Consider the following 25,108-nt stretch of genomic DNA (forward strand, 5'->3'; position numbering starts at 1 on the left):
GCAGTGATTCGGTATCTCTGTCGCGCAGGCGGCGGTGCCACAGCGCGCGCGCATTACCCTCGTGGTTTTATCTTTTCTGGACTGGCTCGCGGGACTGAAACGCCTGCAGCTGAGCTCGCGCTGTAATCTGTGACAGCTGGAAATGGACAGTAGCGACGCAGGAGCTGTGCAACCGTCTTACACAGGTAGGAATGTTGTTTAAATGTTGTATTCCGAGGCTGTTTGTGTGTGAACGTCGCTTTGGACACCTGCGGACTGCGCTTTCGTGTCGACTAAATGTTTCTACAGTGTCTTTCTTTTGCGTTTGATAGAAATGCATTTGCTATTTTTTTCTATTTAAAATTAAAGTAAGTAAGCAAGTAGTAGTAGTTAAAACATTCTATATCAATTTTAAAAAACATGGATATTTTATTTATTTTCCTGGTGGATAAGGGTTCCAGTTTTGTGTTTGGTTTGTCGGTGTGTATGAAAAAGTGCTAGTATTTGACAAAAAAAACATGTTCTAACTTTTAAAATCTGAGTGTTTTGGAGGCACAAATATCACATGTATTAATTGTCGTTGGTTATAGAGGTTGCCTTACTCATATTTAAGAAGAAATAATATCCTGACACATATCTGGTGGTGTTGATGGAGGTCAGAGGCATACCTGGGTTTGTGAATGAAGTTATTTAAACCCTGGAGCTCAGGGATTTTTTTTTAGGCATTTCGAGTGTCTCAGTGCACATCCCTGAATCCCTGTGTGTGTTTCATACTGTAGTTGTGTGTGTGCAGACCCTTAAGGATGTCGGCCACTATTCTGTAGAATAATTTTAACATTAAATGAAGATATATGTGAAAGAATAAAGAGTCAACCCCATATGCGTCTTTTCTTCCTATGCCCTATACCTATCCTATATTTGGAGCTAACCCAAATATGCTTTCTCTTTTCAAACTTTTTTCTTTTAGTACTAGCAGGTGTAGTGCAGGTGGTCCTGGCTCAATCATCTTTGAATAAGACTGAACCCCAAATCTAAAATCTCCATCTGTTAGTATACGTGGAGGGGCCAAAAACGCAAATCAATGTGGATGAAAGGTTCTGGAAAATACATGTGTTGTATTGTTTTCCCAAGATGAAAATTGAATTCGCTGATTACTGGCCGTTTTCTCAATCAGTGGACTCATTTTTTCTTGTGTGAAATACAAAAAAAAAATAGTTTTCAAAATGCCATTTGCTGTTTTTTGTTTTTCATCCAAAGCATTATCACAAGTGGCGAATATTCATCTGCAGCTGACACCAAAGCAGATGATTTTTATTTATTTTTTTTGAGTAATCCCTGTTAAATTTAGGGTCTAATCAAACGATAAACTTGCTGGCTCTATACTGACACGTGTGTGCTCATCGTGTCATTTACTGTGTTGAAACCTCAGCTGTGCTGCTTGAGGTTCACTTCAATCTTCCTATAGATGTGAGCGTCTCACTCCATCATTACCGTGAGTGCGGCCCTGGCATACTCAGCTGCTGCTCAATTCAAGCAGAGTAGACACACTTAAACACCCAGCACTGGCCACATCATCACGTTCTGCATCCTCTTTCGGTGACCTTGCTCGCCTCCGTCCCCCTCTGCGTCAGCTTCAAACATAAATGGCTCCAAATGACGCTGCATCCCTGCCAAGCTCTGGCGAGGAGATGCTTTTTCCAACTGCATGGAAGCCAGTCATTTTCGCTGTGAACAAAAGGTCCTTGATTCATCAAATCCCACACCTTCTACTGCCCGCTCCCCTGAGTGATGCTGTAATTTTCACTAGCACTCCTCCGGTGTGAGGCTGGTAGAGTTTCTTTTTTTTAAACTTTTTTTTTAACACCAAGTGTGATTCTGTTGGGTTCTTAGGTGTGTATACAGCTGGGCCAGACTCTCTCTCTCCAGTCTCAGCATGAAAGCAGTCATTTAGCTAAATTTGTACGTAGGTTAGTTCATCCAGAGACAAACTCAGTGCACATTATGTTAAATATACATGTGGGAAATGGACTGGCAGCAGTTTCTAATGACAAGCAGTACTTACAGTACAGAAAGGCAAAAGGGTAATTGTTATTCGATTTCTTTTAGAAAAGAAGAAAGTCTGAAATTATCATAAGGGTAATTTCAGTAATGAGGAGCAAAGGTAATGAGAGGTTTGGTAAGTTAGCAGCTTTTAAGACAATTCAACATATTATGGTGCAAGGCCTCCCAATGCAAAAGCCATTTGTGGAAGAGGGGAAAAGTGTTTTTCACAATAAATGTGGTAAGCTTGGAGAGAAGAGCTGCCCTTTAATTCACCTTTTTGTTTGTCTTATATGATGGTAAACTCAATAATTTGGAGTTTTTGATCTTAATTGCTTAATTGAAATAATAATAAAAAGCTATTAATAAATAATTGAACTCATTATAAGCTAATTTTAACAAAACAACATGTGCAACTAGGGACAAATGCTGCTCTATGAATTTAATAGATGGGGTAAAGATTTTTTAGATTCCCACAGAATCTTCATTTCTTTGGTCTCTACCTGCACTGGCACCTCATCACTAGTGCATGTTTCCCCCTCGCTTCTTCAGGTTCAGATTAGCACCCCGTCTGTATATTCAAACCCAAGAGCATCTACTGAGACACCACATCTCTCACCGTCCTGCACCGTGGAGAAAGGTCACATTCACAGATTGCTACCATTCCAAACATTGGTGATGAAGTTGAGTGACCAGCTTATCTCCCTACCCCCTTCTTTAACTTTTTCTCCTACCTCGGAGCTTTCTCTTCTGTACTTTGGCATTTGGCCGGCGCCATCTGTCTCAGTAAAAACCATCAGCTGTGAAATTGAGAATAATCATGTGGAACGAGATTGGGATGGGAGCAGCTTGAGCTCCAGCCCTTAGCTGTCAATGGACTCATGGCTCCTGCTGATAAAGTCCAACAAAGATTGAACACTCATCCACAAATCATTCTTTGTTGATATGTTGGCAATATTGCTTTTCTTTTTTCTTCCCGTTGGTGTGACAGAAGATTTTTTTTAATGCAGGGAGACGCCACTCTTGGGCCTTTAGAGTCAAGGTGGTAAAATGAACAGTGTTTTTCCCTGTGCTGTAAACAGAGATTGATGAGATATCCCATTGGTACTCCTGAATACTATACAGCTGCCATGGGGTGTGGCTTTCCTAATGTGTTTTATGACTAATGGCTTTGACAGCCAACTGACAGGCAGAGCTCGCTGCCTTTATTTGAATAGCCTCTCAAGCCTGAGAGTTAAAATGCAAATAAAGTAGGAGAAGACACTAGCATCAACATGAAACAGTTCCTCGAACACTCTAATGAAATGCATTAAAGCATATAAAAATGACTGGTGAGTAGCTACAACAGAGGTACTGTCAGAATACGGTGATGTGTAATTCCACAGTCTGGACTGAGAAACACCACAGTCATCACAGAATATTTATAGTATAAAGTATGTAGTATAAAGTACATAAAAGAGCTTTTCAGAGAAAAAAAAAGTTAGGAGTATTGTGTTGATATTATTAACATGTCACCAAACTCCTTGTAAGGATAATGCAGTAAGAATATGACTCATAAAACCTTTTTGTTTTAATTAATTTATTTCAGTACTTCTGACAATTTTTCCCCAATGAAACTAAATAATTAGGGCGTCAGGTCTATTTAAGAAACAAACATGGTTTCTTATTTTGACAATAAACATTAAGATTAAAAAAGAAATCCAAAATAATAACAAACAGACAAAGGTTAAATTGTCAATGCGAGAATTTTAATTTCAAAACATTTCAGCCATAGACAGTATAAATATGGAAGACATCATTCACTGATTGTGGAGTGAGCATTCTGAAGCCTCGGTGTTAGCATGTTGAATATTTCAAGTTGTCAGCTATTGCTAACTAGTGTAGCTGGCAGGCTGCGGTCATAACTGACTGCATGGGTGCAATGCAGAGAGGTGTTGTGTGAAGCTGTGTGTCAACTGGAGGACAAGAAGACAGGACTGTTGGTATCAATACTACTGTAAGTCAATACCTAATGAGATAGGTTTTTTTTTTTTATTTCTACCAATTATTACCAATTGCTATCACAGTAACAAGTTTTTTAGCCTACTCTGTACATTGTCCAAATCTTGTAAAATATTTAAATAAACAAACAGAACCTTATTATTAGTCTAATTAAATAAGTAATTAATAAAAAGTAGGATACAATGATACAATGTCACCATTACATTATGCTTTTGTTCAGGAGAGGGGCAAATAATGATTGATTTTGTTAATAATCTTTTCAGATTTTCTCAGTAACGCTTAGAAAATTAAAAAAAATTGAAAAACTATTAATAATAACTAAATTAAACAACTGTTTTTTTAAAGCAGTTTTTTCTGTGAACTACATCTTAAGGATGTTTATAATTAAAGGGAGTATACATCAAATTGAAAGGTTAGTATTGTAGTAACATCATATAGTTTTTGCTGCTTTTGTTTGGAATTGCTTAAGAAAATTAAAACGGGGAGTACTAATGTGGAGAAAAGCGCTGTATGCAGTCCACATCGCCAAAGCCAGAACACTATAGTCTATCAGCTGTGTGGCAGCCATTTTCTGCCCTGGATTTCATTGTTGCAGTGGCTGCTTGTGGTGTTAACACACATTCTCCCTGCAGATGTCCAATAGCAGCATGAAAAAGGACTGCAAATGTTTAAACAAAACACTTCTGTCTTCATTCGGTGTGACTAATCGCATGGAAAAAAAAACCCTCTGTGAAGCATCGGTAATAATTTGAAATGGACTGTCGCCGAAATGACTAACCACAGTTATCGTCAAAACGAAGCTTCCACTAGCAAATTGCAGGTGCAGTCCACACCTTATCACAATAGACTCACAATAGATTGCTCTTCCCAACCCCCAACCCCCCTCCCATCCGAGCCTGCTTTTCCTCAGACCCTCCGAAATGGATTTCTGCTTAAATCTCCCATCAAAGACGTAATGGCTCTTTGGCTGTGTCATTACAAATCAGATGACAGTCTCCTTCACAGACTGGCAGCTTAAACCTGCCTCTGGACTGATAACAGTGATCTTTATTTGGCTGCTCAGAGGTAAAGACAGGGCAGAGCCACCTCCCCGATTGTCGAGCGAACCCCATAACAAATTTCTATCTGGGTGAAAATGCAGTCCTTCAGAGCTTGTACAAAATGTCAAAACACCCACAAATGATCAATAGAAGGCACATTATGACAACAAGGTGGTCAATACTCTTGTGATAAACTGAAAGCTGAAAAAAGATAAACCCTGTGCTTACGATGAAGTCAAATGGTCGGTTGGTTACATCTTAAATTGTTTGCAGCTCATATAGAGCATTACCACATGTATACTATGGTATGCATTTTCTTGCATGTGGCTGGATCATCTGCTTCCCTGGTGTTTAAAAAAAAACATAATCGCTGTTAGAAACATTCACTGAAAAACAAGGTGCAAACTTTCCTCTTTTTCACATGGAGCAGGCTAGTTTTTAACAAAAATGCCTCCTGTCATCATGTCATGTAATCACAGGGCAAGGTGTACACAGAAAGTGTGAATAGTGATTTCTTAGCGTCCCCTCCTTGTTTTTGAAAGCAAACACGCTGCTGCCGCAGTGCTTAAAAAATCTTCTTTGAGCAATTTTGCCTCCACATGCACCTTTTATTTCCATTTAAAAACACAAACATGTGTTTCTAGATGCAAACTGAGCCAAATGTTAAACCAGCTCAGATGGATAGTAGCTCCTCGAGTCCCCCTTCATCTGGACAGAGGGATGCACAGACATATTAAGGGCTGTGTGGGAAGTTGAATTTTCGCACGGCCCATTACCTCTCCATTCCCCCATGGCTGCATTGCAGGTACAGATTCAGCACAGCAAGAAGCTGTGTGAAAACGCTTTTCTATGTGTGTGTGTGTGTGTGTGCTTTGTGTATATGTGGGTGTTTACGCCCATATGTGTGTGATGACAGAGAAATTATTCTTCATAATGGGCTGAAGGTCATTCACAAGAAAGACTGATTTCTGTGTTTGAATAATTTTGCACCATTTAATCCATAAAAGGTTACGCTTGGTCATGTTGCCGATCGTCACATAAAATTCATCAGGATGTGGCCTTCAGTTGACTTTTTACTAAAACTGTGTGGATTTTGGTTACATTTTATTTATATAATGCTAAATCACAACAAAAGTCAGATTTTTCGTTTTCAGTACCGATATTGGTATAGTCCAGTTTTTAGTGTCATGGTTTAATTCAGAATTAATAATCTGTTGAATTAACAGTAAATGACAAAAACTGCAGCTAGCTGTGTTATGTTGCAGTTGCAGGTTAGACCTGAGATTTGAAGTTTAAGACAGTGTATTGATTGGGGAGTTTTCAGGTTTACTGGAATTGGCTGTGGCTAAGTTGGCCTGTGGCACACAAATCATTCACAAATATTTTGCAGAGCTAATTCCCAAGGTTCCCAAGTTCCTGCCTGAATTGAATGACAACATGAAACAAACCTTGAGTTTATGTGTTGGTGTGTGTCCTTGTGGGGGAGCACATTTGTTGATGAAACACAAATGTTACTGACTACTCCTACATGCAGAGCAGTGTCGTTGGTTTGTCTTCCTATACTGTAGTTCTCAGAACTAAACCCCAGTTACCAGTGTGGGAAATTGAACTTAAAGAATAAACATGAAATGCATTTTTCTCTTTTTGTGTTTCTTACTTACGTCACGTTTTGTGTGTGTGTCTACGTGTGTGTTTTTGTCACTACACTGTAAGCTGGGATAATTACTAAAGGCACCATATGACCAAACAGCTTGATTTTAGGTATTGTCATGCCTAAGATTCTTTATAGTTCAGCTCAGAATCGACTACATTTTTGCTGTCATACATTCTCTACAGTCCCTCTGTGCTGTTTTACAGTCTCTGTGTGTGTGTGTGTGTGTGTGTGTGTGTGTGTGTGTGTGTGGCAGTGAATGGACAGAGCGAAGACAATGTTAGATGAGCTGACAACAAATCGTTATGTTACTGTAAGTGCAATTAAAGCTGCTGATAGTAGTGAAGCTAGTCCTGGCCAGAGCACTTGGAGCCCTCCTGCTGATAATGTTACAGCTGCACCCCCCCTCTTACATGCGCAGGGGGACATGACTTGATCCAACACTCCTCCTGGCATTACAAGGCCAATATTGGTAGGGTTAGATGCAAGAGTAAACACTCTGTACAACCTTGTAGCACTCAATCAGACTCAATTTTTATGGTAAATTGAACTGTTTTTTATGGTGCTTTTCTAGTCTTACTAACTACTTAGAGTGCTTTTACAATACAAACCACCTTCACTCATACCAACACATTTATAAAGGCTTTCTCTATCAAGCACAGACACAGTTATGGACCTCTAAGGGGCAAATTATGACTCACTATCTTGCCTAACTATACAAGTCGGGATCAAACCATGCTGTATCTCTGAATGTATTTGTATGGAATGACCAAACTAAGCAAAACACAATAAAGAGAAAAAGCAGATAAGGAAAACTGCCGCTGTTGTTCTAGCTTTGGCCTGTCCAGATCCTCAACGCAGTCCGCAGACGTGTTTTTAATCTAGTCAGTACGTTTATCCTTTCTATAGAAATGCACGAGGACAGCGTCTGCTCTATACAGCCTGACAAAATATAGGCTTTGAATAATCGTGTTAATGAGAAAATGCCCCGGCCTTACAACTCTTGTAACTGTAGTAGATTCAGTCAGAAAATAAAGCTGATGAAATTTTCTACATTTTTTGCCAAGGAGGTAGCACCTCATCCATTTGAAACATTTTCGGTCTTTGCCGTTTCTCTTGCGATCAAAGGGCTTTTGCTTCTCGCCTGACTTGTCACGCAGCTTCTTATACTGAAATAATTTTGCTCTTTGTTCCTCTATTAAATGCCGTGTTATATTCTCTCCAATGGCTATTGCTACTGTGCACAAAAGACCACTCAAGCAGCCAAAATTAAATGGCCGTTAATTGAAAGAGCCATTATGGCATGGCTCTGCTGCTCGGGCTGTCTGGTTTCAATCATGACTGAATCATAGAGAGTTGATAGTGAAGCTCTTGGGCTGTTATGTCTACTAAGTTATGATCATTAGGCTCATGTGACTCAATTTCATGATGATAAATTACTCTTGTTTACAGGTTTTATGGAGTGAATAGTAGAGGAAGAATGCTTTGCACTCTACTGCTCCATCTCATGTGGAGAATTTAGCTCAGGTGACAGATGAATATTTCAGAGTAACAGCTGATGAACATGTTTCATAACGTAAGTGGTCACACTTACATGGTCAAGGCATTTTTTTAAAAATTATTTGGTTCCAGTGATCAGTTGAGAGTCATTTATGAAAAAAAAATCTGTAATTTAGCTTGAATTATCTTCTATAATTAATAAAGTAGCAACTAATAGGTAATGCGTTGGGTGCTCAAATACAACACAAACAGCATACGGGAGGAGGCACAGACTGGATGCATTAAACCACCAAAATTACCTGCCTTTTCAGTGACACATATACGCATGGACAACTTAGCCAAATGAGTAGATTTAAGAGTGTATGCTTGACAATGCAACTGTGTTGGGGGGTTTTCTCACTGACCTTTGTTACATTAATGAAAATAACATCAAGCAAACCTACTCAGTGTGGTCTCCTAGTTAGGACTGAGCAAAAATGCAGTGTTTCATAAATACTTCAGCATTATTTCATTTGGTTTTAGAGGTAGGTGAACACCTTTTACCTCAACTGGCTTACGCCTCTTAGACTTTTCGTAAACATCATTTTTTAGACCAAACTTGTGAGACTTTTAAAGTGCTATAAAGTGAGAAAAGTGAGATCTAATGGTGCAAAGGGTTAAGCCCATAGCTGTCATCTGGAATGATGGCATTACAATCACATGTGAATCCAAAACAGTGACTTGTTCTTAGCTCCTATGTATTCTTTTTGTTTTTCTGTATGGTTTTTCTTGCTTTGAGTAGATTTCCCCTACTGGGCTCATCACATTATATGAGCAACATACTAAGCCGCATACAGATAACAACTACAGGAGTTCTCGGCACACAGTTTTTATGCCGATGTTAATGCCAGAGGAGGTGCTGCAATTACTGAGTCAGCAGAGGCAAGGCAAGGCAAGTTTATTTATATAGCACAATTCAACAACAAAGTGATTCAAAGTGCTTTACAGAGACATTAAAAAACAAAAACAAATAAAAACCATGATTTAAAATTGATTAAAAACAGTAGATAAAATAAGAACAGTAGATAAAATCAGTAGTTAAAATGTAAGTTTTGAAATTTAAGCTTAAAAGTGTGGATTTGGTGCTTTATTCAAATGCAGCTGAGAATAGGTGAATCTTCAACCTGGATTTAAATAAACTGAGTGTTTCAGCTGATCTGAGGCTTTCTGGGAGTTTGTTCCAGATATATGGAGCATAAAAGCTGAATGCAGCTTCTCCGTGTCTGGTTCTGACTCTGGGAACTGATAAAAAACCGGATCCAGGAGGTCACTGATGAATTTTGGTCCTAAACCATTCGGAGCTTTATAGACCAGCATCAGAACTTTAAAGTCTATCCTCTGACGGACAGGCAGCCAGTGTAAAGACCTCAGAGCTGGACTGATGTGGTCCACTTTTTTGGTCTTAGTGAGGACTCGAGCAGCAGAGTTCTGAATTCACGCACGATGCCCCTCAGAAACTTGGCAGTCTGTAACTTTACGTGGTCTCGCACATAGCTGTGTTGCTTTGTGTCTTAAACACTTCAGTTCTGTAATAATACTATTTACAATTGATCAGAAATATATTTTTTCCCATGTTGCACCAGTCACATCCTACACTACCACACTCGTATTCAGTGAGCTCTGTAGAGCCACCCATTTTTTTTTTTTCACTAATGTTTGTAATGACAGACTGCATGGCTAAGTAGCGGGGATCAAAACACCTGAAAATATTAAGAGGTGTGGCCCAATACTTTTTGTCAGCAGGTGAAATCTGCAGATGATATCAGAACATTCAGGGCTAAGCCCTGGGGCAGAACTGCCACATTTGTAAATGTAGCTTATTCTAGTAATCATAATCCTCTGGTAAGCACAGTTATTGACGTATTCATCAATGAAAGCCATGAATGACATTGTTTGCTATATTGTATCAGCCTATTTAGAGAATGTGATTAAAACTAGATTTAGCTAGCTGGTTTATTTGTCAGAATGAACAAGTCTAGACGAGTTTCCTAACCAGACAGCATTAATGGGATAACAGGATCATTCAGCGAATCAAACCCATTTTACCTAGGGAGTGCTTCTAATTAAAAGTCAATCCAATTTGGTCTGTCAGGCTTCCAGCATGAGTCAACACAGATAGTAACTTGGAGGATGGATGATTAGAGCAGAAAGGGAACAGTGATCTTATCTGCAGTCATCTGTCAACATTGGACAGTGGGCTCTAGAAATTAAACACCGCTCAATTCCTGCCTGCTGCGTTTAGATTTACATCATCCATTCTAGCCGATGACTCAAGGTATTTAACCTAAAGTTTGGCTGGATAGTTATTTATGCAGGAAGCTATTTTGTTCATCTATTTTGATGGTGGTTATGGATTCGCCAGTCAAATCTGATAAAAGCCACTTGAAAAGTTTGGTCATTTCTACCCTAAAAGAAAGTTTTAAAAAGACACCAACCACCATCTTTGCTTTGCTGAAATTAGTCTTATAGAATCTCTGATATTACAAATTATTTATATTATAAACTCTAATTTGCAACTTCTGTGCCAACTGCTGCACATTTAATTAGCACTTGGATTTTTCATCTTATTTTATGTTCATTTTTTTGTAAGTTATAACATGCAGGCTATTTAATAATAATTTGAATTTACAATATGAGATGATTGTAGAGATAATTCTTTGTCAACCATAAGTGCTAATGTGCGCATTTTAAATATCTCCTGTATATTTTGAATCAGCAGTTGTTACACAGGGGTTTCATGATCGACTCCACTCAATGTATATTTATCAACTTATGGGCCAGACATGGGCTAGACAAATGAAATGGGAAAACCACCCTGAAAACATCTCTTAGTCATCCTCATTAGTCATCCATACATCCCTCCTCCCACACTCTGCTATCACTCCACATGGAAAGCATATGTCACTCCTACGAATGGAAGTATTTTATTTGCTTGGCAGGCGGTCAGTTAGCATAAACATTTTTTTTAATGTTTGCTCAAGTCAAGCCAAAGATAAAAAGATAGAAATAAGGTGCATGTGTCTATGATTTTTAATGTTCTTAGTCACAGCTTTGGCCTGCGTTACCATTTTTGTGAGAAATGCCTGGAACACAAAGTGAAAACTGTTCAGGGGTCTTTTCCAAATGTAAACTTGTGAAAAGTTAATTTCATTTCGCTCTTCCCCAAGTCGCTTTTTGTTACGTTGAATCCTACACCTCTATCCTAGTTTATTTTCAGAATTTAAAATGTGAAAGTAATAATCCAGCCAGCTTCAACCTACAGATCAAAACACACATTTGGCATGCCAAACCGATTCCTGGAGGAGTTGAGCTAAGTTGGAAATCTAAGTTAAAGGTGAAACGGTTACTTAAAGACTAGATACACTTGTAGGACAGAGTGTTGTAAAGTCTGAAGGCAGATTGAATCTTTGAAGACAGCGTATCAGACACCGAAACCTTTAAATGATTGAAGACAGTTCCTCCTCCTCCATGAAGACTGCACAGGTTATAGAAAAGTGCTTTTAATTATAGACTCCAAAAACATTTGCTGGAGTCAGAAAAAACAAAAAGGCTACCAGCTGAAACTGGCCACAGACATTTTATTCTCTAAGCCTCCCGAATATCTCCCTTAAATCAGGCAGAACTGCAGGAGCTTGCCATTGGCTGCTACAAGACTCAGCAACTGGGATCTGAAACATCCCTCTGTGTATCCAGAGCTTAATAACAAAAGTCGCCCGTCAGTCCTGTTATAAAACATCCACAGCATCTTTAGTCAAGTACAGTACTTATGATACTGATCTCACACATTTCATATAAAATAAGAGCTCATAAAGTCTTTTGGATTCACTTGCAGTAAGTAAGCGTGCAGTTTTTTTTAATATCGGAGATACATTCATCTTGGCTGCACTGCTAAGCAAGTTAGCCAAGTGTTATGCAGAAAAAAACACAGTGATGTCGGCATTCCATTAATATCTTCCAACAATTCTTTATAAATTCTCACTTTGTTGGCATCGTGCAGTAGGCGCCCATGGTTAAACATATCTAAAACTGTTAACGAGAATTTAGGTCAAGTCTTGTTTTGAGTGTGAAGGGAAGGAAGAGGCGGATTTACAGTTGACTGCAGGCCAATCCCTTCCAACAGCCCACATCTAACACAGTTGTCCAAACTAATCTATCTCTTTATAATCAGCAGTTCCTCTCCACATTTTACTGGATGCCTCTCAATCTGCCAAAAATAAGCGGTTAAATATATGGTGACATGTTAGTTAGTAAATGTCAACTCATCAAAATTATTTTAATTTAGCATCAAATTTTAACCTGAAGCATTTTAAAGATTCTTTTTGAGTTCATGCAGTCTTTTAAAAAGATGCTTATTATTTATTATATCTGGATTTAGTGGTTTGTGTGTAGGAACTGTATCAAGTAGCATCATATTTGAAAAAAATAACAAACATAACAAAAACAAAATAGTTTAACCCTTTAAAGTCGGAACCATGAAACAATTGCCAGAAAAATATTGAAACTTATTGTTACAAAATGCTGTGTTTATTGAACCTGCAATTAATGTTAATTTGTACTATATTTGCTACATCTGGTGTGTTCTTTAAAAATGTATTATGCAAATCATTTTGCTTTTTCAGGTGCAGAAGTCTCAAAAACTCACAAAAAGGGATACAAATATCATCAAATATGACGCATTTGGCTTTAAAGGGTTAAAGGAATATTCTGTATTGTTTCTATTGAGAATAAGAAGAACAACAACATCGTCTCACCTCTACACTTATTGCCCTATACATTAAATATAATTATGATTAGGTCTGCGTTTTAACTTTTTCAATCAAAACTGAGATATAGAATTTTAATTCTCACACTTTATAAGATAAAAAGGACTTCATGTTTCTTCTGTTCCCTGTCCAAAGTAAAGAGTGTGTTATCAAGTCTTACATCCAGCTCTCTTCATGAAAGCTGTTCCTCTCAGAAACTAAACAACCATAAACAGTATTTTAAAAACACCTCATGAATTGTTTAATTTACTTGGTACATTTTCATCATGATTTGAATGCTGCAACATATTTTTGCATCAAATGTTTTGACTCATTGGATTGTTACCAAGTTCTAATTTTGTACTTAAAAAAAAATCCCTGTTTGCAGTGCGACTGCATTTTCTGTACTCTGCCTTCGTGCTCAGGTCACATTTGCTTTGGTGCCTACAGTAGCCTTAGGGCTCTCCCAGATGGCAGATGACAGATGCCCACAATTGCTGTTGCCCTTGGTTGAAGAGCGGTCCCTCCCCCAGATTAAAAAAAAAAAAGAAAAAGTTATTCCTAAGTTCCCAAACGTCACAGTTTTCCCATTTGCCTTACCCTGCTTTTACTCATGATTTACTTCCCATTATATTCTGTGTCATTTACTGTCTGCTGCCCTTATTTTTATTTAAATAGCTCTGTTTGTTTGACCTCCCATTTAGGGTTTCACATGTCCTCTCCTCTCACTGCACCATTCTTTGTCCTTAACTTAATCACGTCCTCTGCTGCTTTTTCATAGAATACCTGAATGCATACGAAACATGTCAATGAGATTTTTATATCCATTATTCTCACTCATGATTATGTATATACCAAAAACATTTTTAACCTTTCATGCAGATGTGGCAATAAATGACCTGATAAATCTCTGCAACAAAGTAATACTAATGCTTTATACATTGGGTTGCATTATATGGTTAAGCTGTAACATTTTGCTTTACATATATATTTCTAGTAAGTTTTTAGTCAGATCTATATACTCAAATGTAGCTCCAAAAGCCGTTAATGGATAAAACAAAATAATACACAAAACAGTGAATACATTTGGGGTCTGAAAGCACCAAAAAGGCAACAATAAAGTAGGAAAATGACTCACAATAGTTTAACACTTTGCCGCTATCAGGAATTTAACTGGTAAAATCATAAAATAAATGTACATCTGCTGGATTACTATTGATGGGAACAGCATCCCATTTGTTCTCTTATCCATATTTGGCCAGGAACACATCGTCACTGTATCAATTATGTTTCCTGGAAGTATTACCGGTGTTGACATTAACTCTGTCTAAAATCAAAGATCAACAGACTAAAAGGAGAGAGGAATAAAGGAAAAACTCAGTGGTACCCACAGCCGATTCCTCTCCACTGTCTTTTTTTCAATGAACACGTTGATCTGTTTTCCCTTTACAAGCTCAACTTAGCTTAGGCCTCGGTCACACAGGCCTAGACCCAAGTTGGGGACAGCATGGCAACCTGTGGTCACTAGGAATATGCAAACCCAACCAGTTTGCAAGTGGTTGATGCCTGGAGATGTGCAGTTAGTTGCAAAGATGGTACTACACCAAAACCCTCATTGTCATTGCTTTGTTTGTTAGCAGATTGGCACACTCGCCTGGAGTTTGCATGAAAGATCCTGACTTGTCTGCAAACACTTGCCAACTACTGGCTGAGTGTTGACACTTGAAAAGCTGGACAGAAATGTAAAATATTTGCCTTGAAAGTAAAATTCATGCCTTTATGCTGAAACCAACATGCTGCAAAAGGCACAGTTGTTACTTTACTGGTCATTTGGCCAGTGGTTGCCAAGTGGTTGGCAACTGGCCTCATGGCTCGTGCGACTGGGGCCTAAGATAGCTACTGTCATATCTTTATGACACACCCTTTATAACCTGTAGATCTGTTCAAAGGGCAGATCTGCAGATATCTTGTAGGTGATGGAAGAAAGATGTAGAGTCTACATTCAAGTTAATAGTAAATGTATTGAAAGATACAATAAACTTGTGTACTACCTTGAGGACAAAACACTGTAACTGTGAAATATAGTAGGGCACATGAAAAAGAATACATTTTTCTGTGCTAATTGGGTTCTCTGGCCCGTCACCGTTTCTCCGTATTACAGGAAACACACACACACACACACACACACACACACACACACACACACACACACACACTGACTGCCTGGCCACGTACTGGTAAGCACTTCAGTTTGAGAGACTCCACCTGGGCGACAGAGATTACATTTTGTCATTCCTGGCTTGTGGCCTACCTCAGCAGTATTTGCGCAGAGCACAAATGATCTTTGTGTGAATGTGTCAAGGCTGAAGGAAGATTAAGTGCAAGGACGGGGATTTGTTGTAATAGGCATGGGCACTGGGTCCCTCCGATTATGGAAATCTTTAAGAGTTTGTGCCAAGATGTGGATTATATTTACATTGCTTCTGTTTCCCTCCCACAAAGTAAACGTATTTAAGAAAATTGGCAAAATAATGAAAATTTAAACAGTGCAGTATTCAAAAATTATTAACATTTAAAACAGTTACATTTTTATGATGGATATGTTATAAATCAAATAACCAAAAAGTCAGTAATAACAGACTTCCAAATCTTGTTCTACCATACTGAGAACAGGATCTTTGCTTTCCAGTGAGCTACTTCTCTAAAGTTCACAGGTCACAGAGGGACACCTGCTCGCTCGCACTATTCTTTAGTAAAGTGTTGACATAGTGTCTATGTCACTGCATAGACAGTTGCCCACACCTCATCAATCAAATCCGTCGTGTATGGAAGTTAAAACAGGCAGAAGTGTGGTATGATTAGGCTGAGCATGTTGAGTGTCCAGCAGTAGTGTGTTTTTATTTTTCTGGTGGGTAAATAATGCACGATTTAGGTGATTGAGAAGCTAAATTGGCTACAGATGAGGATGTGTGTCGTCCTTCTGACTGAACAAGTAACCAGTAAATGTAGAGATTGATTACATCTTGTGAGAAAAGAGAAAAAAATGATTAGAAGGCATATATCCTGTTTTGCAAATTCCTCATCGGTCCATTACACCACTGGATGCATTTTGTATTGCCTATTGCATAACTTCTCACATACCCACAACCACAATTTCACTTTGTAATCCAATACTAAAACCATACCAGATTATCTTAATTTAATGGCTTACGGCACAGAAAAAGCTAAGGGGAAAAAAAGACATTTCCAAGCTACTACAGCTATTTCTTTTCTTCTGTTTTTTTCACAGTTATGCTCTGGAACCTGTATGGTTTGTCTTCAACAGCTCCGTGCAAAAGATCCAAGGGTTTTTATATCAGCAGCATTTTTACAGAGAATGTGGATACCATTGCTATATCTGCGACTATTGCAGATATTCAATCCAAACAGATTTTTTTTTAAAGAGAGCTGCAAGATCAAGGATTTGCCACAGCTTGTGAGTTACTTTGAATTAGGAGAGGAGACTGAAAGCCTTTTGTAGGCCTAGTCATTTATGTTCTTTGTAAATCTGAATGCTTTCTAAGTGGGCAGCTCCTATTGTGACGATATAGAAAATGACCTCACAGCTCAGTTGATGTGTGACCCAATAACTACTTCCCTGAAGATTTTGTGGTGTTGATTGTTAGTTTCAAATCTTGTATTTTTGTTTTGTTTTGTTATGTTTTTTTAAGAAAAGTGCTTAAAATAGGGTATGCTTTGGGGCGACCAATACCATATGGTGTGCAGTGTTCCTCAGTCAGATACATATGTAACTCATCCTGTCCAGTTTCAAAATGCCAGAATGGAGATGATAAAAATTTTAATCTCGAGGCTTTGAAGCTTTTTTTTATACAAAGTCTCTATCTGTCCTTTATGCCCCAGTTTAGTAGTGACTCATTATTTTCACTAACTGTAAACATTTTAGTAAATTTTATGAGTCAGAGTCCACTCAAGGAGAACATTTCAACAGTGGAAAAATAAGTACTGACCCCAGATCTAAACATTTTTTAGTGTTCTCTAGATGCTACTGCACTAGACTGGATGATGCGACCAATTCGTAGATTTCAAGAAACAATAGAGTCACACACAAAGGGTTGATTCTGTTCATCTGGACGTAGCGTTTTCAGTGGCAGAAACGTTTTGTCACTCATCTAAATAACCCAAAATGTGATGTCCACATAGGTGGATGCCAGGTCCTAGGAGGTTAATATGCAAATTGTCATGACCATTGATCAACAACCACTGATCAAACCCCATTGATCACGCCACCAACTCAATACACATTACCAAATATTTATTACGTTATTTTTGTAACTCTGTATCAGTGGTGTAAAGGGGTGCATTGATGAGTTGGCAAGGGTATGTCAGAAACAAATTATGATAACTAAAAAACAAAAACAAATGGGGATGCTGTGACAAAGAGATGAAGCAAAGGTACGATTTAAATGGCTGTGGAGAACACTGGCCGGTCTTCTGCATTTCCTACAATTTCCTGTATAGACAGGTAACCACAACACAAAGTACACCCACACACAGCAAACCCTGCAACAAGGCCTGGGATAAAATTTTGTTGATAAAAATAAATGAAGCACAATTTTCAACATTTTCTGCCCAGCATTACTTCTGTTTGTATAAAATTATGTTTTCTTTTGTTTGTTTTTTTTAAAGGAAAAAGCTCATGTGTTTTAAATTCTCCATGAAGGAATATCTCCTGATCTGTTGGCTTTGTGTTATTAAACCAGTAACAGTGTGCTATGCTGAGATGAAATTTAATACACTACAGTATGTGGATGATAATGCTTTAAAGTTTATACATTTTTGTTGTTGACCATCTTATGAATTTAAGATGTGTTAAATCTTAAATTCATAAGATTTAGATAGTTAGTTGGGTTAGTTGAATTGGCCATGTTTTCAAATGCGGTGCAATACTTGGATAAAGAGATGGCATGCCGGGCTGTCTAGTCACTTGGAGCCTCTGAATACATCAGTGAAGGTGACAGCTGATTGGCTCATATCTCTTCGTGGCACTGTTTCACTGTGAGAAACACTAGACAGACAACGCTGATTACATTTAACACATAACGTGTGTGTGTGTGTGTGTGTGTGTATAATTCTTATCTTGTGAGGACATAAATACCTTTATATTTACACTGTGGGGACCCACCTTCCTTGAAGGAAGTCGTCATCAATCATTAAGTTTTTGTGCAGACTTGCAACAAAGGTTAGAATAAGGTAAAAGATGCATTTTGGATTGGTTTTTGGTGAACCTTCTGTAAGTCAGTGTAATGTCCTCTAAAATTATGCAAACATGGCTGAGTGCAAGTTTGTGTGTGTCTTTGTGCGTGTGTGTGTGTGTGTGTGTGTGTGAGTATATCCTCAGATACCAGTGGTCTAATTAAAGAGCTGGCATGTCAGAAGCCTGCTCTGCCTCTTTGTTTAACACTGAACCCAATCTCGCACCACAGACAGTAGCATGTAGGCGCGTGTGTATATGTGTGTGTGGTCCTTGCTGTGAGGTGTGAACAAGATCGATGCCAAACACGTACATTTGTTGGGAATCTGGCAAAGCCGCCTTAGAGAAGCATGTGTTTTTATTTGTTTCTATTTAATTCTCTCTGACTTTATAGTTTGACTACGTCTAATGATGCTGTTATATTCATTAATACTTCATACTTCATAAATACTTACCCATCCATCAGTTTTCTTCCCCTTATCCAATTCAGGGTCATGGAGTGGCTAGCACCTATACCAGCTGTCACAGGGCAACAGACAGTGTAAACACTGGTCCAGGCTTTATTCCATTACTATTATTTCACACTCTATTGATACCCAGAAAAGTACTTAATGCTATTTTGATATCGCAGCGGAAAATGGTGCTGATAGACTGTTCTCAGTTTCAATCTGGGACTGTGAGGGGAAAAAAATGTCATACTGTTAAACATTGTCTAACATAACAGATGAGCAAGACTGATGGCAGTGTATGCTTCTTAGCTTCTGCACTGACATTATGATTTCATTATTAGCTGCTGCCCACTACCTTAATAATAGCATATGGCTAATGTGATTATCAGATAATTGCTAATAGTTAAATAACTAATAATAATGTTTGTGCAAGTCAGATTACAACACTTATGATAACCTTTTTAATACTAAAATGTTGAAACGGGAGCTTTACTGACTGCTCATAATTGCTCTTAAGAGTGGAGAGTCAGTCCTTTAGACGCTTGGGCAAGTTTGTTATTCTACTGTTCAGCTGCTAGTGGGGGTGCGCGGCTGTGTTCAGCTAAAGCTGGGCATACACTGTGCAATTTTTTTTTTTAGTCGCCTTATTCAGCTCCTGCTCAAACTGTACGATTGAATCGCAGGGGTGAGAAGTTCATAGGTCACGATCCAGGGTCTCACACTATACAGGCCTCACAAAATTATTATACTGATAATTTTGTGAGGCCACATCGAGCTTGCCAAAGTTCTACAAGTTGTGCCTCCATTGCTTGTGTCCAGATCACATGCTGCACTTCCATGCTGCTCCATCTTTCTTCTTCCATTTCTGTTTGCGCGTGCGCTTTGTGAGAGGCTGCGTTGACACCCTCATGACGGCCGACAGGATTTCAAACAGGTTTGATTTTCTTGCGACCATACGATTGATGATCGGGAGCTGGTCGTGAAGTGTTAATCGCTTCTCGTTACTTGGGCCGATCCCCAAAACGGTCGCACGACTGAAAAATCTCCTCAAAATGGGCCAAAAATCGCACAGTGTATGCCCAGCTTAACAGAGAGGGGAGGGGCAGTGTACCTGTCTATGTGCAGCAGTACTATGTGAAGCTGTTGGAGGCAAAGATAGCACTGTTGGTATCAATTCAATTTTAAATAAGTATCCAATATTTATTTATTTATTTATTTTTTGTGCAACCCTATGTTGGACAGGCTGCAGTTCTGTTGCATTAGCATTCACATCTATGGCCAATTTAGAATCACCCATTAATCTAAAATTCATGTCTTTGGACTGTGGGAGAACCATAGCTGAGAACCCACATGTGCAGGGAAAGCATGTGAAGACACAGAAACATAGAGAGGTCCCAGCCAGGATTAGAAACCAAAAAACTTTGAAACATTTGTATATTTTGTTAATAATCAGACTTCGCATGCGGTACACTAAAATATTTTGTGTTGCATCAAAATTTTGGGGGAACAACACTGTCAATTACACTTAACCTGAGTCTTAGTAAGTATCTTCCTGTAAAAATAATAAGTTAAATGTTTGATGATGATTTTTGAAGTCAACAGATTTTATTCAGATGATATATATATACTGTTTAAATCTGTTCTTATAATTTACTGCGTGTCATCTCCTGCCAAGAGTAGGGAAACGGTATGATGAAGTAATCATTTTTCTGTAATTTAAACTGAAACCAAAATTTGGAAAAATTTAAATTTCGAATTCATATTACAACCAACAAAATACTACATTTGTATTTTTATCCACAGAAAAAAGTTTATTGCTTCATTTTGGTTGAAGTGCGACAAGAGATCTGTTCCAGTCTGATTACGTCATAGTTGTCCCCAGTAGAACATTATATTTTACAGTTTTAATGTTGCGTACAGCAATATGCACGCGCTCATCATCAGCGTCCCAAGTTCCCAGTACCAGCTGAGTCTAAAGGGAAATGTAGAGACTAAAAATATGCATCCTACTAACAGCTCCCACTCACTTACCTAACAGAGTGAATCACTGCATTATATGAGTGGAACATTTGCAAATGACCTTGTCACAGAGATCTGACACATACCACTCATGCTCCGGGATTATGTACGCCAACACAGTTGTGTCTGTATGGCATACATACATACATACATACATATGGTAAATGGTGTGTACACTGTGCTGGTGTTTCTTTGTGTGCGATGCCCACTGTGTTTTTTCAGTGGTGTGTCTGTGTTTGTGTAACTTCACTGCATTTAAACTTTATTGAGTCTTCCAGGTGAGTCATGTATATCTTTAGACTACTTTCTTAATAAAGACCTCACTGTCAAGGTTTGTTATATTTTATGATAAATTTATAATTTTATTAATCTTTTTAACTTTTATTCTAATCGCAAACCTTAACTAATTTGTTAGTTGACTTGTAATTGGTTCAGCTTTGACATAAACTGATATACTGACTACAAGTAGTTATACTTTATTAGATCCCTTACTTTACCATCATACTGAGGTCAGTAAGTTCAGCCTTAGTCTTCATCTACTTACCATAAACAAAATTTAAAATATAAAATAAAACAAAATATCACTTCAGGCAGGTGAACTAAGGGGCAACGTAAGTAAAATAAGTAGTTTGAACCATCAGTCATTGAAAGGTACTCTATTAGAATCCTACAAAAAATACACAGATCTGAAAATCAGCATGATAACTTCCCTTTAGTCTGTCTAGACAGTAACCAAATCCTGGTCCTCAGCATCATGTCCTTTAATGCACCTTTAATGCCCATAGTACAAAGCAATTACCACACAAGGACCACAATACAGTTAACAGTTTCATTCCTCTATTAAACAATTAGTATTATATAAATGCAATTCTGAAGAGACTGCACTGGTTCCTGAGTTTAGGTTTTGAGGTTCAGCTTACAAAAAACAGTTGACAGCTTCCTTCCACAGACTTCAACAGCACTGAATTAAAATACTGATCCCACTATTTTGACTCAGTATCTCAGTTTTCTCTTTACCTTTTGGGACACAAACTGGAACCAGAAGATGGACTTTCAGTGTCAGAGTTGTAAGATGTAAGGGGAAACTGGCTGAAAGTGGTGACCAATCATAAAATGTACCCATTGTACCAAAGCTGAGGTAATGTTGTTTTGTAATCTGATGTATCCAGATTCAGCACTGTGATCAATAGATTACATGCCATCAACGGCTCCCCTCTGACTCCAGCTGGATTCTGAGTGTGGGTTACATTTGGTTTCTCACTCCTCATTCAGAAAGTCCTCTCTAAATCTTTCATCCTCAGTCTCAAAGGTACAGTTTGCTGTAAGGTATGCAAAGATATGGTAGCTCAGTCATCCTTAAGTGTAGCTCACTAGAGCTATCATAGCAAAGTAAAATCACTACATATTTCTTTGAGCAAATAAAAACCAGATCTCTGATAATAGATGTGTCTGTGGTTTGCAAGAATAAATAATTGACAGCCTCACAATGTTGCATTATCCATGCTATTTAAGCATATGTTGCATGAACATTTCTACCAATTTATTTTAATACATTCAACAGGAAAATCCTGCTGCTTTCCAACACTTTAGTGTTTGTGGTTGCATTTGTTTTTAATTCTTATTTATTTTATTATGACCTCTTGATTCAGTCCAGCTGATACCAATTCCAAACTGGATTCAGATTCATGAAAATCCCATTCCTACCTCCAGCTCTCGGAAAGATTTACTCTGTTGCTCATGCTTTTTCATGTGCTTTTCTGCAGAATGTGGGTTTTTACCAATTTTTTTTGGCCTTTTCAGCACAAATTACAGCATAATTGACCTGCACTTTGTGTGGAAACGGTTCAAAGTCATATTCACACAGGATGAGCATGGTTGCCTAGCGACACAACTGTAATTGTAGTCCCTCTGTTATTCATTTGCTTAATATTTATTCTGAGTGTCAGGACTGAAAAAATGTGTCTGATGGTAGAAGTAAGTTATGTGAAAGCTGTGTACTGTAGGCTCTGGAGGCTTCACAGGGTACAGTACACACCCCTGAAAATGATTCTCTCATCAGATATATTGTATGTAGTGATTATTAGAAACATCATATTCCGCCACGGTCCAATTTTTCCATTGCAGGCCAAGTGCTTCGTCTGCTGACGTCTGCTTTTGATGTAATGGAACAGTGACAGGTGCTGCAGTGAGAGAAGTCATCTTGGCATCAGTGTCTGGTTTAATGCCATTTTTAAAGAGCATATGCATGCACCAAAACATCCCATTCACAGCTGCCTTGCGTAAAATAGCTAAAGGCCTTTGTCCACCTCTCAACACATCTCGGTTAGGTTGCTTATTCCAAGAAGTTTCCTTGATCGCAGACTAAAAAGAGTGCCCAGAAGTTCAGGAGGATTAGCTGCCTGGAGGGGTGTTGCATTTGTTCTGTCTTAATGTTTAAAGGCCAGTCTAAATAGGGGACTTAGTTCCCTGGAAGATATTCCTATGCCACCTTGTAATTTAGCTGTATATTGACAGATATGTGGAGGATAGAGTCGAGGAATAAAAGCATATCACGACATAGCCTTTATAATGTAATAGATATACAGCATAATTGCAGGGAATTAAGTGCAGCTTTATAGAGAGAATAGCCACGCTATACAATGACCCACTGGGAAAATGCGCTGTTATAACCCACATGCTGATGATGAACTCTTTTTTTAAAAAATTAAACATTAGTCAAAATGAAAAATTGTTCTCTGCAAGCTAACTGAAAAGCCCTCATTTGTCAGAGCTCAGTAATAAACATGTTCACCCCTGGTGTGAAACAACGGCACATCAAGGCAGACAGCACATCATACAGATGGAGAGAGCAGCGTGAGGGAAACAGGCTTAACAGGTTGCCAGTTTTATAGCAGTCTGTCAGCTCGAGATCCACCTGGCCGGAGTTTGTACAAATGCTGCTGTTAGCTTTTAGGCTCTGTGTAACACCCCACAAAGCCCCTTTAACCTTTCAGAAGCACTGATACTAAACTGCCTGTAATTTCAAAGCAAACACTTGGCCTTCTTTTAGAGATGGAAATAATGTTTTAAACTTCTCAGGCTCTCAGACTCCGTTACCTTAAAGCCTTAATATCCCACATAGATCCCATCTTTATCAAGAAAACAGCAGGTCATTTTCCATAAAAAAAACAAGTCAAATATACTAAAATTGTGTGTTACGTATACTTTTAGCACTCTTTTGGATTTGTCACAAATAAGAGCTTCAACCAGGGGCTTGTAAAGAGCCATTTACATGTCAGGTTGAAATGAATGATCCCTCGTTTATGTAGGCACCCATGTGGAGAACATTACATTGCAGCTACAAGTGAGTCCCTTGATGGAGTAGTTTATGAACCTGACAGGTCATTTCCATGCAGCTGTCTCAGGCCATAAAACAAAGACACTAAGCATGAGTGTTAGACAAAGGGATGCAGGGGAACTATTTTTTATATGTGGTCTATTGATTGAGTGGTGACAGAAGTCATTAGGTGGAATTCTTTAACAACAGTCAGGCATGACAGCAATGTAGTATTTAATATTTGAGATTATGTTTTTAATCCTTTATTTAAATAAGTTAGCCAAGCAAAGTTGTTCCGGATGGCCACATCAAGTCAGGGTCAAACGAATAAAACATTCACCCATTAATATTCTTAACTGCTTATTCAGGATGCAGTTGTTGTGGTCAGAGGTTTATATACACCCATGTGTCACCCATTGTCCTGTTGAAACACCCAGCTGTGTCCAAGTTTTAACCATTTAGCTTTTGATTTTAGGTAAATGTGAAAAATGTAGTGGTAGTCCTCCTCCTTCATTATTCCATCAGATTTGTGCAGTGTACCAGTGTCATTGGCAGCAAAACAGCCTCAGAGCATGATGGTACCACCACAACTGGCACACTCTTCTCAGGTTTGAAAGCCTCAGCATTACTCATTCAAACATACCTCATCCCATTGTGGCAACAACATCTCAATGTTTGTCTCGTCTGACCATAAAACCTTTATCCAAAAGGTATTTGGCTTGTCCATGTGGGCAGCTGCAAATTTCGGTTGAGCTTGAAGGTGTCGATTTTGGAGCAGAGGCTTTTTTATTGGTCAGCATCCTCTTGGTCCATGGCAAAGTATAACTCATTTTACTGTGAACAGTAATGCTGGTGTTCCAGCAGTTTCCAGTTTATGACCATCTTGAGCTTTGGTGGTTCCTGGATTGTTTCTGAACATCCTAACCACGTTCCCCTCATCTGAGGGTGACAGTTTGTGTCCTCTTTCATAGCTTAGCAAAATGGTGCCACATCCAAATAACTTGTACTTTCATAACATTATTTAAACAGATGTTTAGAAATAGCAAATTAAGCTTCTGGAATGACCTTGCCAAAGCCCTCA

General features: G+C 38.4%; 1 protein-coding gene across 1 annotated transcript in view; it reads left to right on the forward strand.

Annotated features, from left to right (window-relative positions):
* The first annotated feature begins 15 nt into the window (after window positions 1-15).
* The window catches only part of LOC146381565 (zinc finger protein 385B-like), a 75,208-nt gene continuing 50,115 nt past the window's right edge, over window positions 16-25,108 (forward strand). The window contains exon 1 of the mRNA XM_084937631.1: window positions 16-185. Coding sequence (XP_084793757.1) covers window positions 143-185 — 43 coding nt within the window. The 5' untranslated portion in view covers window positions 16-142. The remainder of the gene's footprint in view (window positions 186-25,108) is intronic.

The sequence above is a fragment of the Perissodus microlepis genome, chromosome 8 (assembly GCF_051167445.1).
Source record: "Perissodus microlepis isolate ML-2025 ecotype Zambia chromosome 8, ASM5116744v1, whole genome shotgun sequence".
NCBI lineage: Eukaryota > Metazoa > Chordata > Actinopteri > Cichliformes > Cichlidae > Perissodus > Perissodus microlepis.